Source organism: Mus caroli, unplaced genomic scaffold (genome assembly GCF_978045245.1).
Source record: "Mus caroli unplaced genomic scaffold, Mus_caroli_1 scaffold_2, whole genome shotgun sequence".
Lineage (NCBI taxonomy): Eukaryota > Metazoa > Chordata > Mammalia > Rodentia > Muridae > Mus > Mus caroli.
Window position 1 is genome coordinate 139,996,574 of NW_028227257.1, and position 17,763 is coordinate 140,014,336.

The window sequence follows — 17,763 nt, forward strand, 5'->3', positions numbered from 1 at the left end:
TTTGTTCCCAGTTGGTGGCTCTGTTTTATTAACTTAGGGAGTGCGACCTTCTTGGAGGAAGTATGCCATTTGTGTCTGATATTGCGAGATGGATGACTTTTGCCATTTTGAATTTGCTATTTCTTGTTTGTGGTTTGAGATGTGGGCTATTCGCTTCTGCTTCAGCTCCCATGGTTGCTGCTTACTACCTCAGGTTTGGGCCCAAATATGCCTATCCCTCTAAAACTGTAATCTAACTGAACTCTTTAAGTTATTTTGGTCATGGTATGTTATTACAGGAATAGAAGAGAAAATAATATAGTTATTTGATTAACTTACAGCTTTTGCATGGTGTAATAGTTTATCATTAGTATAACCAATATACCTGGTCCAATAGCGTTAAAAAGTTTTATTATGTTTCATGATATCAAAGACCATGGCCTTTAATCCATGTTTGTGGGTCTGTGGTGAAACAAAACACTATGGCTGCAGTAGAATATAGAGGGGGGTTGATTATCTTAGAACAGAAAGAGAACAGAGACAAAGAAAGAGTTGAAGATAGGTCTAACTTACAGAGATACAACCTAGTAACCTAATTTTTCCAGCTAGGGTACACTTATTAAAATTTCTACCACCTGCCTAGATAATGACATATGCATTATTCCACATGTTTAACACAGGAAGTTTTCAGGGGGTGTTTCTCTTTCATAAATTACCCCTGCATTCATTATCAATGTAGGGGTCATTGCTTCCTACCACCATTCTGACCCTAATGCTTACAGAATTTTGTAAGTACATTTAAAAAAAAATTCTTGGATGGAGGAGTTGGAAAAGGGACTGAAGGAGCTGAGGGGTTTTGCAGCCCCATGGTGGGAGCAACAGTGTCAACAGGCTGGACCCACTTCCCCCCGGAGCTCCCGAGGACTGGATCACCAACCAACTGGACTCATGGTGCTAACCACATATGTGGCAGAAGACGGTCTTGTAGGACATCAGTGGGAGGAGAGGCCCTTGGGCCTGAAGATATTCAATGGTCCAGTATATGGGAAGGCCAGGGTGAGAGTATGGGAGTGGGTGGGTGGGTGGGGGAATCACCCTAATAGAGGCAGGGAGAGGGGGAGGAGATAGGGGGTTTCTGAAGGGGAGACCTGAAAAGGGGAAAACATCTGAAATATAAGTAAAGAAAATATCCAAAAACAAAAAGTAAAAGACAATTTCTTTCTCATTCATTACTGTTTATCCTTTCTGTAGTTTGAAACTCCCTTATCTAGTCATAAAATTAGTGAAGCCATAAGTAAAGAAGACAACCAGTTCCACTTGTTATCTGTATTCTGTTTATGCCAGTCCATCCCTATACCAACATTTATTAGCCCTATTTGGTGATTTGAATAAGACTAGCCCCCAACAGGCTCACAGATTTAAACACTTGGTCCCCAGTTGGTGGAACTGTTTGGGGAGGATTAGTCGGTTTGATTTTATTGGAGGAGACTGTTGCCTGAGTCCTCCCTTCTTCCTGGTCCCCCACTCCCCTTGGAGGCAATGGATGAGAAGGCATGAAATCAATATCACAGACTTCAAGAACAAGTGAGAATGAAGAAGTGAGCTCATTTATTAATTCTTGTGGAGCGCCCTTTATACCCTCCACAGTGGTCCCAAGCAATCATGTTAGCAGTTCCTGATTGGCTGTCATTGTCTGCATCACCAGTATCTAGACTGTCAGGCAGGCTTTAATTTGGCCCTTTTGTGAAAGTGGCCTCTGTGGCTGTGTGACCCCTCTTGCTGTTTATAGAAGATTATGCAGAAGCTGACACAATTCTGGCACCAGGGACTTTCTGTTCCTCCTACAGGAGAAATATCATGTTTGGAAGATGTTGAGATCTCAGAAGGTCGTACTATTGCCATATAGCTCTGTCTCTCTTTTTCTGTCTCATACATGTGTCTGAGATATGATCTCTCAGCTGCTGTGCCAGCACTATGCCTCCCTGCTTTCCTGTAGACATGCTGTCTACCATGATGGTTATGGACTCACCCTCTGGCTCTGTGAGCCCCAAATGCAATCTTTCTTCTGTAAGTTGCCTTGTCCATGATATCTTTTAACAGAAAAAGAAAAGCATCTCAGAAACCCCTTTGCAGAAAAGAAAGGAAGAAACGTATCTTCATAATTTCTGCTCTTAGACCCATTCTCCTGAGGTCCAACATCACTTGATGTTGGTCTCTAACAAATCTATTCAACTTCACAGGTGTATTTACTTTTAATATAATTAAGAGTTTCTATTTTTATTTTCATTTTTTTGTACAGAACTCCATTTTTCTTACTGTTCTACGGTTCTTGATTTTCACAAGAGCTCCCAATATAACATATGAATTTCTGTAACCCTAAAAACCTTGAACTTCTAGTTGTGTTTACCATCATACTGTGTACCTGGGGTCACTATTCTCTTTACTACCCCATCAGATGTACTTCCTCCTACCACATGGAGGAGTTCCTATTGAAGTTTGAAGAACACTGGTAAGATGGTGTTCTTCAGGATTGGTCACACAGGAGTCTTCTTGGAATCCTTCACTGATTCTATGGTTAAATCATTTTTGAATTGCACCTTTGTAGGCTTTCTTTTATCTGTAATGTTACTTCACAGGGAGCATGTATTCTGTTTTCTTAACAAAGGGATTATATGGAATCATTTGGAGTATAGCTAATGAAAGACCAATAGTGAGATAAAATAATAAAGTGTAAATGATTGAAAGAGTATCTCCTGTCTTTACCATTTCTACTGGGAGAAAACTGAAAATGGAATGAAATAAGAATATTATAAAATGCTTTTTTTTAGAACAGAAAAATTACTTTTCTCTTTGTGGAATAATTCATGTATCTCTGCTGATAATGACATTACTGTTCACATATTAAGTTGTTCCTTTTAATGAAAAAATAGTCAAATAATTTTAATCACAAATTGTAAATAAAACACTTATTCTAACCATTATTTAAAAAGAAATAAGTATGTAATTTCAAGATACAATGAAATATAATAAGAACAGTATGCTGTAGAATATAAATGATATAAATAATTCTGAGTAAACTTTGAATTATATATATATATATATTTATTTTTATTACATATTTTCCTCAATTATATTTCCAATGCTATCCCAAAAGTCCCCCATACCCTCCCCCCCCCACTTCCCTACCCACCCATTCCCATTTTTTTTGGCTCTGGCGTTCCCCTGTACTGGGGCATATAATGTTTGCAAGTCCAATAGGCCTCTCTTTCCAGTGATGGTCGACTAGGCCATCTTTTGATACATATGCAGCTAGAGTCAAGAGCTCTGGGGTACTGGTTAGTTCATAATGTTCCACCTGTAGGGTTGCAGATCCCTTTAGCTCTTTGGGTACTTTCTCTAGCTCCTCCATTGGGAGCCCTGTGATCCATCCACTAGCTGACTGTGAGCATCCACTTCTGTGTTTGCTAGGCATAGTCTCACAAGTGACAGCTATATCTGGGTCCTTTCAGCAAATTCTTGCTAGTGTATGCAATGGTGTCAGCGTTTGCAAGCTGATTATGGGGTGGGTCTCTGGATATGGCAGTCTCTAGATGGTCCATCCTTTTGTCACAGCTCCAAACTTTGTCTCTGTAACTCCTTCCATAGGTGTTTTGTTCCCAATTCTAAGGAGGGGCATAGTGTCCACACCTCAGTCTTCATTCTTTTTGAGTTTAATGTGTTTAGCAAATTGTATCTTATATCTTGGGTATCCTAAGTTTCTGGGCTAATATCCACTTATCAGTGAGTACATATTGTGTGAGTTCCTTTTTGATTGTGTTACCTCACTCAGGATGATGCCCTCCAGGTCCATCTATTTTTTTTAATTTTATTTAATCCCTTTTATTTCGCACTCCAGATTTTATTTCCCTCCTGGTCCACCCTCTGACTGTTCCATATTCTATTCCTCCTTCCCATCCCCCATATCTCTCCCCAGCACACCTCTCCACTCCATGGGGCCTCCATTCTCTTAAGAGATAGGTGTATCTTCTCTGACTGAATCCAGACCTGGCAGTCCTCTGCTGTATATGTGTTGGGTTGAGTCATTGCATCTGGTCTATGCTGCCTGGCTTGTGGTCCAGTGTCTGAGAGATCTTGGGTGTCCAGGTTAATTGAGACTAATGATCTTCCTACAGGGTTTCCCTCCTTCTCAGGTTCTTCTAGTTTTTCCCTAATTCAACAACAGGGGTCAGCTGCTTCTGTCCATTGGTTGGGTACAAATATCTGCATTTCACTTTATCAGCTGCTTGTTGGGTCTTTCATAAGGCAGTCATGATAGGTTCCTTTTTGTGAGCACTCCATAGCCTCAGTAATAGTATCTTTATTTGTTTGTTTGTTTATTTATTTATTTATTTATTTATTTATTTATTTATTTGAGACTGGGTTTCTCTGTGTAGCCATGGCTGTCCTGGAATTCACTCTGTAGACCAGGCTGGCCTTGAACTCAGAAATCCACCTGCCTCTGCCTCCCAAGTGCTAGGATTAAAGGTGTGAGCCACAACACCCAGCCAGTAATTGTATCTTTAAAGATAGTTTAAAAAACCATTATCAATTAATACAGATTTCTGTTTATAATTAAATAGGCATTTTAAAATATTACTGTAAGTAAAAGCTGCATAATCAAAGAGTCCTATGGGTTATTCATTGATATAATCTACCTGTGACAAATACTAACAATATGGCCATCCAGAAATGACTTCATGCTTCTATGATATGTATCATTTCACAGACAGCTGTTTATCAGTGCTAATGCCCAATTGTTCTTTCTGGATAATAAAACAAGCCCAGTACCCATTTCTACTTCTTACTCCTTCTTATTCCACTGCTTTCTATGTCAGAAAGATTTCCTCTGTAGGTATACAGTCATATATTTGCTCCAGATTATATGACCTTATACTGTGGAAGATGGAAGGAGAGAGGAGTTTCAGCTTCTTTCACTGCAGTTTTAATGCCATCTCAGTGCTGGATCCATATGATCACAGTGAACTAACACAGAGTGACATAACTCCTTCTTGAATGGAACTTGGGGGTCTTGAGATACATGAACTGGTAAATGGAAATTTGTGTGACAAAATCCACAATTATGGCAGAATTACATAATAGAAGAAGACATATAGGAGATACACTGGGAGAGGACTGAGGGCCAGGGTGTCACATTTGACGTATAAATGCAAACACTGAACTGAAATAAAGTTGCATAAATTGATGAAAATTCTCAAAATATAAAGCAGGGGTGATTTTCTAGCTCATCTACCCATTTACTTCTTTACTGTGTTCTTTACAGTGTCTACCTGCTCCACAGTTGAGTTCCGCTGTGCAGATGGGACTTGCATTCCAAGATCAGCACGGTGCAACCAAAACATGGACTGTTCAGATGCTTCAGATGAAAAGGGCTGCAGTAAGAATCACTAATTTCTTTCGTTTGTTCATGTATGAGCACCTGCTAGCATTGAATTGAACACTGTCCAACTTTTTCCTGAACATCTTCCAGAATTGTTATGCAATTAACCCTGTTGTGTAGTATAATTGCATATTTACTTCTTAATGAAGTAAGTTTCTTGCCTCCAAGAACTACACTGAAGCCTCAGAATTTTTGCAAATGTGGTTTGAGTTTCATTTTTATTCATATCCTTCTAGATAATACAGATTGCACACATTTCTACAAACTTGGAGTGAAATCCACAGGATTCATCAGGTGTAACTCTACCTCACTGTGTGTTCTACCAAGCTGGATATGTGATGGATCTAATGATTGTGGAGACTATTCTGATGAATTAAAGTGCCCAGGTAATTTCCAAAAGAAAAAAAATTATCCTTGTCTTGATGATTTAAATGCTAGATACTTAAAGAATGACTAGATTAATTAGAAATATTCCTATATACCAGGCATAACCATGCTCTTCTAAAATTGCCACTTGATCTGTCTAAATGGATTACAAACTATTACTTAAGAAATATATGCTAATATAAGAGCATATTCTTTAGTATTTAACACTTTATCAGTACCCTTAAAATTGATGATTATGCTATGAAAAGTTATAGTCTGTAAAGCTTCAACAGAAAATTATAAACTATAAAGACCTATTTAAAGACAGGTAGGAGAAAGCTATTTCTCTCACTACTGAATTCACTCTGTGTTAGACATCTTCTGTTTTATATTAGGCTGCTGCAGTTCATACAACTTAGAACATGGTACGTTGGGGGCAGGTTATTTTATTATTGGATCAAGTTCAGACAGATAGATTGATATCTATTTCTTTATCATTTCTGTCAGCAAAACTCTGTATAGCAGCATCATTTAGCTTTTTAGAGAACTACTTCTATAATAATAATAATAATAATAATAATAATAATAATAATAATTACTGCCTCCAGTTGAATACAATGAAACTAAATAAAATCATTTAACATGTTCACACAAACACACACACACACCAACACACACACACACACACAAAATGGTAATAGACCCATGCTTAATAGGCACCAATTAATATGGCCCCAAACAATTCTTTGCTCACTTCATATGACTAAATCTCACTTGAGTTAAAGTTTTGTTTATATTTACTTTTTTTCTGAAAATGTTTTGAAAATGGTATTTGCACAAAACTCCTTATAAACACATTATCTTTTAAAAGAAATTTCTCTTTATATGAAATCATAATAAATCACTTTGTAAAATTCTAGTTTTTATATCAAAGGGTGTATAACACTCTATTATGTTGATTTTACTTAAGGTCTTTTTTTTTCTCTTTCATTTTTGCATCTCCCTCTATCCCCCCCACCACCACTTCTTTCACCCTCCGTTTTCCATCAAAATTTAATGCCCTCTGGCTCTTTAAGTATTTTACATAAATGAGAGTACACACAAACACATGTATGTACAAATAATTACAACTAACTTTATCTATTTAGTGTAGTTCCTATTTATAGATACTTAGGGAGGACCACTTGGTACTGGCAGTCAACTAGGTAGAACATCATGGAGAATACTGACAGACTGACACTTCCTCTTTCATCATCCATATCTGTAGCTCTCCATCTAAGATTAGGTTTATTTTTATTTTTATTTTTAATTCAGGAATTTTTAACACAATATATTCACATAAAATTTTTATCATGTGCCTCCTCAACTCCTCTCAGATTCATCTTACTGCTCTACCCACTTAACATTGTGCTCTCTTTTGCTCTACCTGTCTTTCAGAAAAAACTAAAACAAAAGACAAACAAAACAAAACAAAACAAAACATGAAAACAAACCAAGAAATATACACTCAAACACACTCACACACATATCATAAAAACAAAAAAAATACAAAATCAAAAGACTAATGAAACAAACACAATGCAAAAGCAAAGCAAAATTAAAAATTTCTCAGAATCCGGGCGTGGTGGTGCATGCCTTGATTCCCAGCACTTGGAAGGCAGAGGCAGGCAGATTTCTGAGTTCAAGGCCAGCCTGGTCTACAAAGTGAGTTCCAGGACAGCCAGGGCTACACAGAGAAACCCTGTCTTGAAAAAAAAAAATCTCAGAAATACTATTGAGTTTTTCTTGTGCTGGTGAATCAATTATTCGTGAGCATGGGGTCCGACCTAGTATGTGTTAGATAGATACACCCAGTACAACTCTATTGTAAAAATATGATTTTCCCTTTGCCGGTGGGTATCAAAGTAAAGCTAGGTTTGTAATTAGAGATGGGTCCTTATGTCTACTTGGCCCTCTATGTACTAGATTCATATCCAGCTTGAACCTGTGCAAGCTTTGTGTGGGATGCCACGGTCACTAACAGTTTGTATGAGTATGAGGAATGTGGGTTTTGGAAGACAGTGTTTTCTTGAAGTCATCCACTATCTCTGGCTCATACAACTTCTGCTCCTTCTTTTCCACATAGAACCCTGATCCTTAAGGAGTGGGCTTTCATGAAGATATCCCACTTAGGACTGAGTGATATATAGTGTTAATCTGCACATTGTACAGTTGTGGGTGTTGGTAAAGCTTAATTCCCATCTACTGTAAGAAAAAGCTACTCTGATAGGGGTTGAGAAAGACCCTGATCTATGGATATAGCAGTATCTAGTGAGGAGATATTGCTATATACATTTTACAGAAGACGAGTATTAGGCCCATGACTCATCTAGTCTTAGGTTATTGCCACTATAGAAGTACCACCTATTGATTCCATTGTGGACTAAGATTTAAATTAAAAATTTTAAAAAGTGGCTACTTCCATTATATTTGTAGCACTACTACACCTATGAGCATGTCCTAAGGGTGAGGTTTTAGGTCATTTTCCCTGTGTACATTGAGATGGTAACTGGCATGGTTATTGTTGGGTTACTGTTAGACAACCATGTTCATGGGATTTCATGGACTTTTTTCCCTGTAATATATAGATGAAAGCCTAAGACAGACACCATGGCTCACTCCCTCTTATATTTTTTTTCTGTCTCCTCACCATCAACATTTCCTGACCCTTAGATGTAGGAGTTGCAATATATATGAGCTGGACTCCTATAGTAAGTTATTTTACAGTTAGACACCTTGTGGCTTTCTATATCTTCTCTGTCTTTTGCAAGAAGCTACTTAGTAAAGGGTAAGAGGGACATTATATACTTATATCTGCAAATATAAGAATGCAGTTATAATTGGTTCTAATTTATAACATTAGCAGTATTATGGTTTTTTGTGGACCATAGCCTTATCTACCATTTGATCTTGACTAGATTTAAAGTACAAGGTATAAATTCTTTCCTTTTGAACACAGCTTAAGTCAGTTACATCAATGTTATTTATTAGCAAGACAACCATCACATGCTAGGAGACAACTTGCAGTCTATATCAATATTGTGCTTTTAAGGTTTCACCCCTACATAGGAGTACTGATAACTCTTCCTTTTGTCAACTTGAATAGTCCATTCTACTATTGTAAGATCAAGGTATGAGGAAGGAGACTTCAACTTCAGATCCAGCTTATCTTCTCTAGGTCCTATGTCCAAAGAGTGTGGGGTCTTTATCAGTAGGCACTTAACCTTCAATAATTGTGAGATAACCAAAGACAACAGGAATTGCTTATATTGTTTGGTTGTTTGGTATCACAGATTTTATTAGAAAGTATATGGGTTTTAGTTGGAGCATTATCACCACCAAGTAAGTGTGTGTGTGTGTGTTTAATTTTGAATAAACATAAAACAATTCCAAATGGGTACTGAGTATCACAAATAATGTTAGTTATCTCTTTCGTTCTTCTCCCTCAGTTATGTCTACCCTTTTTATCTCTCCAGTTACAGTTCCCACATTTTCCAATTTTTTCCTTCATAGCTTGTATATCATATTCCCTTTAATGGAGCTCCTCATACCTCCCAACAATGTTCTCTTCCTTTTGTTTTCTACAGAGACTCCAGATCATAAACTCACATCTAAAAATTTGGAGCTAGGAACTATAAATAAGAAAGAATATATGGTGTTTGTTTTTCTAGTCTTGTTACTACAATTTTGGTAGTATAATCATTTTCTCAATATTATTTTATTAATCCATGAGCATGGCAGGTCTTCCCATGATCTAATACCTTCCTCAATCTTTTTGTTCAGAGATTTAACATCACTGTGGGGGCCTTTAATATCTTTTTTAGTTTTATTAGTAGATATTTTATTTTTAATGAGATATTATGAGTCATTCTCTAATGTGTTATTCAATATCCATAACTTTGAGTAAGTTCTATGGGTTAATACACTGTTGGTTTTGAGCTTTAATGTATTATGATCAAAAATTATATATGGAGTACTCCAAACTTTCTGAAATGGAGAAACTTCTTATGTACTAATAACATGAATACATATGCTTTGGTGTTTGGGTAGAATATTACTTAAATATCTTATGTCTATTTTATGGATAATATCATTCAATTATGATTCATGTTTATTTTTTTCTCCAGATCAATTATATATTGGAAAAAGTAGAGTATTCAAATCCCCTACTATTTACATTTGTCTTTAATTCTAGTAATATACTTGTCTTGAAATCAGATGTGCAAGAATTTGGTGAATATATGTGTAGAATTCAATGCCTTTTATATTAACTGATTTCACTATTAGAAGAAACAATCACTGTCTTTTCTGACAGATTTTATTTTGAAGTTTATTTTGTCAGATATTAGGATGTCAGTATTTTTTTGCTTCCTATCCCATTTGCTTGGGTTACTTCTTTATATTCTTTGACTTTAAGGTGATAACTATCAAAGCTGAGTTTCTTTTAGAAAACAGAAATAGAACTTTTTCCATTTCTCTAACCTTTATCATCAGGATGGAAAGTAGAAGTTATGTAGACTTTCTCTGTCTATTTTGATTATTTTTGTTTGAAGTCTATTTTGTTAATATTAAAATGACACCAGATTAGCTCTTAAGTCCATTTGCTTAGATTATCTTTTTCTTATCTTTTACCCTGAGTTAATCTACTAACCTTGATGTTTAGGTGTGGTTTTTTGGAAGCAGCATAAGGAAAGTTTGGTTTTTTTTTTTTTCCACTGATTCTATTAGTCTTTTTTCCGAAGATAGTGACATCGACAGAAATCCATGACCAAAAATTGTTGACTCTTGTTATTTTGTTTTTGTTTTTGTTTTTGTTGTTGTTGATGGTGGTGGTGGCAATGGTGGTGGTGATGATGGTAGTGTGTGTGTGTGTGTGTGTGTATGTATGTGTTTATACATTTTCTTTTTTTTCTTTTTTTGGTTTGAGATTGTTTTCATGTGTGTAGTTAATCTTATGTTGAAGCTTTCCTTCTAGCACCTTTTGAAGGGCTGTATTTGCAGATACATATTGTTGAAATTTGATTTTATAGGAAGATCTTATTTTTTCTATGATGATTGTTGGATATGGTAGTCTGGAATAGCATATGTGATCTCTTAAAGTCTGTAGCATACCTGTCGAGGCCCTTCTGGTTTGTCTGTATTGTCTACATTGATAAGTCATGTATAATTCTAATAGGTTTACATTTATATGTTACTCTTTTTTTTTCCTTGCAGCTTTTAATATTTTGTGGTTAATATTTAATATGCTTAGTGGTTTGATTATTATTTGGCAAGGGGAATTTCTTTTATGGTCCAATTGATTTGATGTTCTATATTATCATTGAATGTTTATAGGCATCTTCTTTAGGTTAGGCAAATTTTCTTCAACAATTTTGTTAAATTTATTTTCTAGGCCTTTGATCTGGGATTTTCTCTAGTCCTATTATTCACAGGTTTGGTCTTTTCATAGTGTTCCAGATTTCATGGATGTTTGGTGTCAGAATATTTTCTGATTTAACATTTTCTCTGACCTATGTATCGATTTATTTGATCATATCTGCAATGCCTGAAGTTCTCTTTTGTCTCTATTATTATCTTCACAAAGCTACCTTGTAGTTTCAGTTCAAATGCCAAAATGTTTCATTTCCAGAATGCCCTCAGTCTGTGTTTTCTTTGTTCTATTTCCATTTTCAGGACTTGAACGGTTTTAGTCATTCCCTTCAAGTATTTGTTATTTCATCTTTTAAAGGAATTTATTCATTTCCTCTTTAGGGACCTCAATCATCTTCATATAGTGGGTTCCAAAGTCTTTTTCTTTTGCTAAAGCTTTAGGTATGTAATAATATTCAGGGCCTGCTATGGTAGGATAGCTGTGCTCTACAGGAGACATATTGGCCAGGCTGTTATTGATTGCTTTCTTATACTGGTATCTAGGAATCTGGATTTGGGGTGATATAATAGAGTTACGTGCTGATTTCTTGGTTTGACATTTTTGGATGTGTTCTGTTCCTTGGTTTCGGTTTCCTCTCTGGATTTTCAGAGTTTAATAGCTATATCTTTTCTGTTGTGCTGGGCTGCTTGGCTGGTGTGTTCACAGGGAATGCCTGCTGCTGTTAAATGCAGAATCTAGTTCAGGAACAGGATGGTCCAGGGAATCAAAGGGAGGCATGGACTCTGGGAAGGGAGATTACAGGTGGTGTTTTGTTGCAGCTGGAGTACTAGGGATAAGCCTGAAGGACTGGATGTGCTGTGGGAACAGAGAAAGCAGAAAAGGACTGTGGCAAACCTAATTAGTATTATGGCAAGCATAGCCAGTGGTTGAGCAAGGCTTTTTTGGTAACATTGGGGACTGAAACAAAGTGACCCATGGACTAGGCTGGTCAGGAAGGAATGGTCTGTGTATTCCAAAGAAAGCTTAGAAAGGTGAAAGAGAAACTGTAGGTGACGTTTTATTGTAGAACCAGGTTTGAACCTGAGGGATTGGTCCTGCTGGCTGAATAGAGAGAACAAAAAAATGTTTGTGGAAAGGCTGAATTCACATTTTTAAAAGATCGGGAACTTTATTGTTTTAGTTTTATGGGGCTTGCATATCAAGAATATTAATCTAATATTCTATTTACAGTAAAAATTCTCATAGCTGTTGTTGATTTTTCAAAGTATCTTCAAGAGAATATTATGTGATAATTATTAAACAAATGGTTCTTTTCTGTTATAAAATTATCCCTTTCTAGTATTAACATATTATTTTAAAAGTTCTCAACACTAAAACAGTTTTATACTATGTAAAAACATCAAGATGCTCCTGCAAGCATTGGCATGTGACTAGCTAGTGTCGGAACTACCAGCAAAATAGGCAGCTAATGTTAGGTGGTCTATGCATCATCCCAACGGATGTAAAGTGTGTGAGGCTTTTGTCTCAATGATGCATTCATTAAAAATGTGTTCACAGAAAATGGGGGATAAAATTGTTTTAAAATAATGACAATAGATCACTTCAATATGACATTAAATAAATTATAAGGATCACTTTCCAGTGAACAATGGGACAGATATGTCCCAAGTTGTCTGCACTAAGTGTACAAGGGGACAAATGTTCTCCAGTCAAAAGAAGAACCAAGAGAGAATTTTATATTTTCCAGATTCTATAACATATTTCAATTTTAAAAACAATCATAATTTAAAAGTGATTTTACTTACAGACTATTTTTTATCTTGTACAAATTTAAGATATACTATTATTATTAATTAAATGTTTATTTGTGGATTTCAAGAATCATAAAATGTTTATGATTACCTGCTCTCATCAGGCAGGCAAGTTTCAAAATTCTATTGTACTAATTTTTCATTCTTAAAACTGAGGATATTGTTAAAGACCTACCAAAGCATATTCAAGATATGGAAGTAGAAATATTAAATTCAGATGTTTAATATACTTTTGTTCAAAACACAGCACATATCCTATACAAGTATGACATTTTTCATTTTATTCAATTTTGAATAAATTCAGTTATTTTTATTGTTTTACTTTTCTACTGATTCATTGCTGCAAATCTACACAAGAAGCATTTAAATATCTCCCCAAACTACTTGTTCCAGTTCTAAGACCGGCCTGGATTGGATTTAGAGTCAAGTCTGGGGACAGAGTGTACCCCATGACTGGTGATGTCATTATTCTTGGGTCATTGCAACCTTGGCATTCTTCAGGACATCCGCAGAGTAATTTTATATTTTCTGGTTTGTCCACCCAATTCAAGTGGTATTAATACTGTATCTCATTGTACTGCCAAAGACTCAGATTAATTTTAATATATTTGACATTGCATTTTTATGTTTTATCATAGTTCAAAACAAACACAAATGTGAAGAGAATTATTTTGGTTGTCCTAGTGGAAGATGCATTTTGAATACCTGGGTATGTGATGGTCAGAAGGACTGCGAGGACGGGCTGGATGAGCTACACTGTGGTGAGCCTCAGGCCTGCTTTGTTTTATGGGCTGGGCATATTACTAATTGTATGCTGGTGTTTCCCTCCCTAGAGACTATCCATATTATTGTTGATAGACTATCAAAATGAACTCAGGCAATGATAATAAAGCATAACAACCTCTTGTCCTAGAATTTTCTTACAATTATAATTATAATTCTTGTCAGTATTAATCTAAATTATGTATCTTCATTTGTACCTGATTTATTTCAAGCATCATTAATATATTTCCACTCTGTTACAAAAATAAGATTTAAAAATATGTTGCATTCATCCTACAATTTCTTGGAAATTAAGCAGTATTTTTAAATTTTGTATTGTGTACATTATTTTAAATAATAGCCAAGCATGTTTCTTTAAACACTTGCCTGTTTCTCACTATTTCATTCCTTATTTGTGTCAAAGTTTATCTATATTGTAATAAAAAACATCTTAATTTTTATTTATAAAATTTATGAGTTTTTGGTTTTCTATAAGAGAAACAGGCCTATATCCACTCTCTTATTATAACATAAGCACACTGTGAGGAATGAAATCGGAAAAACATTTATAAAATGAGGCCCATGTAAAATGTCAAACTTTCCTGAAAGTAAATTCCATAGGGAAATGATGAAGTGTGATCTGGGTAAATAAAATTCTGTAGATCTTCACTGTGGAACTAAACTCTGCTCGGAGAAAATGAAAAAGTCAAACACATGTCTATGTATATTCATAATTTCTAAACAGGGAATTATATGATTAAATCTTCTTCAATTTTGCTTTTCCCCAAATATTGTTGCCTAAATTCTGTTTATACACTGATCATCTACAAAAATATTTGAAAGCAAAAATTTAAAACTTATAATATTTATTTTGAATTAAAGCCTGTGTTAGTATTGTTGCTGACAATCAATTTAAGGTAAGAAGGATTTTTGCAGTTTACAGCTGTATGGTTTATGGTGGAGTGTGGCAAAGGAGGTATGGCTATAGAACAGGGAGGCTAGTCGCACTGCATACAAACACAAAGGGAGCGAATAAAGAGTGATGCACTTAACTTACTTAGTTTAGCCTTTGTATTCAGCCACAGACTCTACATTTAGGGTGGATCTTCACATTCCCATTAACTTAATCATAATCACCCTTAACAGATGTCCCCAGAGGTTTATTTATTTATTTAATTATTTTGTTATCATTATCTTTGTAAGCTGACCAGAAGACCAACAATCCCAAAGCCAACTTTTTAATTCAGTGAAAATTTGGGTTTTGAATAATTTTATTCCTGATGATTTTATTTCGGGATGTCACTTGATTAAGCATTTTGGTAGGTTGTAGTATGAACAGAGGCTGAAGCAGGACAATAAAAACATTAACAATGTGAAAATAAAGAGGCATGTTTTTAAATATCTAAACTATGAGGAAAAACAGATATGTTTCTATTGAAGTTTGGAGTTCTTAAAAATTACAAACTCAAGCACTTTTAGACAATGTAACAAAAATGCGGACTTTTAAAACATGAAACTATTGGCTTGTGATCAAGTTAGAACTTCTTTCCTCATGTCTTTGAAACCAGTTATTTGCTGGTCATATTATCTTGGTTATGATGCAGATTTTTATACTAGTTAAAGAGTGACCCAAGTAAAGAACATACTACTGTTTTCCCCCTGAATTATTTATTTTAGTTTGTTGATCAGAATATTCTTAAAGGAATACAGCCCTCATAGTCACTAGCTAAAGACAAACCCGTAAGAAGTATGTTGAAGGAAGAGGTTTGTGCAAGCCAGAAGCACAAGATCTTACAAACTGTTGTCAGTCTTCATGTAAAGTCTCCACAGACAGTAGAAACTTGATTTATTTTATTATAGGATTGGATCGATTTTAGAAAACTGTTAGAAAAGAGTTTTAGAAACACCCTTTACTGTGATAACAGAAATTTGTTTTAAGATGATCTTGTTCATGATTAGTTAACCTTTGTCAGTTATGTAGGTTAACTGGCTACCACGTGGCATTTTGATCCATGCTCACATTGTGGAATGTTCAAACAAGGATTAAAAATAGAGATTTCCTCAATTATTTTTTAAATTAATAAAAATCTTCATAGTTTTTTTTTTAATAAAATACTGTTGGGTATGGTTGTAGTATTGAACAATTGATCACCAGAACTTATTTTCCAAGTGTTTCCTCCTAAAGTAATCATCTTTGTTCATTAGATTCTTCTTGCTCTTGGAATCAATTTGCTTGTTCTGTACAAAAATGTATTTCTAAACACTGGATCTGTGATGGAGAGGATGACTGTGGAGACAGCTTAGATGAAAGTGACAGCATTTGTGGTGAGCAGCTTCCTTTGTCCTGTCAACAAAGATTTTTTTCCTGTGAATTTTTAAGTAGCTTATATGTTAGTTCATTTTGAAGCACAGCATATCACAGGCCCATGCTTTCAAATGTACAAAGCATCATCAAATGTATATTCACACGTAACTGATTTTATTGTTTTCAGGTTATAATATTTTATTATTTTTAATGTACCATGTTGATCTTTTATTTTAAAATGTTATTTTTTGTTTATTTATATGTTGATGTGTCTTTATGTGGAAATATGCCCAAATCATATTCCCTAGATCTAGAATTACAGGTGGTTATGAGCTGCCTAATGTGGGTAGCAGGATTTTAATGATTGCTTTTTACCAACTCAATTCTTCAACGAATTAGAAAGTGCAATCTGCAAATTCATCTGGAATAACAAAAAACCTAGGATAGCAAAAACTCTTCTCAAGGATAAAAGAACCTCTGGTGGAATCACCATGCCGGACCTAAAGCTCTACTACAGAGCAATTGTGATAAAAACTGCATGGTACTGGTATAGTGACAGACAAATAGACCAATGGAATAGAATTGAAGACCCAGAAATGAACCCACACACCTATGGTCACTTGATCTTCGACAAGGGAGCTAAAAACATCCAGTGGAAGAAAGACAGCATTTTCAACAAATGGTGCTGGCACAACTGGTTGTTAACATGTAGAAGAATGCGAATCGATCCATTCCTATCTCCTTGTACTAAGGTCAAGTCTAAGTGGATCAAGGAACTTCACATAAAACCAGAGACACTGAAACTTATAGAGGAGAAAGTGGGGAAAAGCCTTGAAGATATGGGCACAGGGGAAAAATTCCTGAATAGAACAGTAATGGCTTGTGCTGTAAGATCGAGAATTGACAAGTGGGACCTCATGAAACTACAAAGCTTCTGCAAGGCTAAAGACACCATCAATAAGACAAAAAAACCACCAACAGATTGGGAAAGGATCTTCACCCATCCTAAATCAGATAAGGGACTAATATCCAATATATATAAAGAACTCAAGAAGGTGGACTCCAGAAAGTCAAATAACCCCATTAAAAAATGGGGCTCAGAACTGAACAAGAATTCTCGCCTGAGGAATACCGAATGGCAGAGAAACACCTGAAAAAATGTTCAACATCCTTAATCATCAGGGAAATGCAAATCAAAACAACCCTGAGATTCCACCTCACACCAGTCAGAATGGCTAAGATCAAAAATTCAGGTGACAGTAGTTGCTGGCGAGGATGTGGAGAAAGAGGAACACTCCTCCATTGTTGGTGGGATTGCAAGCTTGTACAACCACTCTGGAAATCAGTCTGGCGGTTCCTCAGAAAATTGGACATAGTACTACCGGAGGATCCAGCAATACCTCTCCTGGGCATATATCCAGAAGATGTCCCAACCGGTAAAAAGGACACATGTTCCACTATGTTCATAGCAGCCCTATTTATAATAGCCAGAAGCTGGAAAGAACCCAGATGTCCCTCAACAGAGAAATTATGGTACATTTACACAATGGAGTACTACTCAGCTATTAAAAAGAATGAATTTATGAAATTCCTAGCCAAATGGATGGACCTGGAGGGCATCATCTTGAGTGAAGTAACACAATCACAAAAGAACTCACACAATATGTATTCACTGATAAGTGGATATTAGCCC

General features: G+C 35.6%; 1 protein-coding gene across 3 annotated transcripts in view; it reads left to right on the top strand.

Annotated features, from left to right (window-relative positions):
• The window catches only part of Lrp1b (LDL receptor related protein 1B), a 2,026,300-nt gene that overhangs the window by 1,712,995 nt on the left and 295,542 nt on the right, over positions 1 to 17,763 (top strand). For all 3 annotated transcript variants that reach the window (XM_021181392.3, XM_029472167.2, XM_029472172.2), the window contains exons 48-51: positions 5,300 to 5,413; positions 5,653 to 5,802; positions 13,642 to 13,764; positions 15,971 to 16,090. In XM_021181392.3, the coding sequence (XP_021037051.1) occupies positions 5,300 to 5,413; positions 5,653 to 5,802; positions 13,642 to 13,764; positions 15,971 to 16,090 (507 nt within the window). The remainder of the gene's footprint in view (positions 1 to 5,299; positions 5,414 to 5,652; positions 5,803 to 13,641; positions 13,765 to 15,970; positions 16,091 to 17,763) is intronic.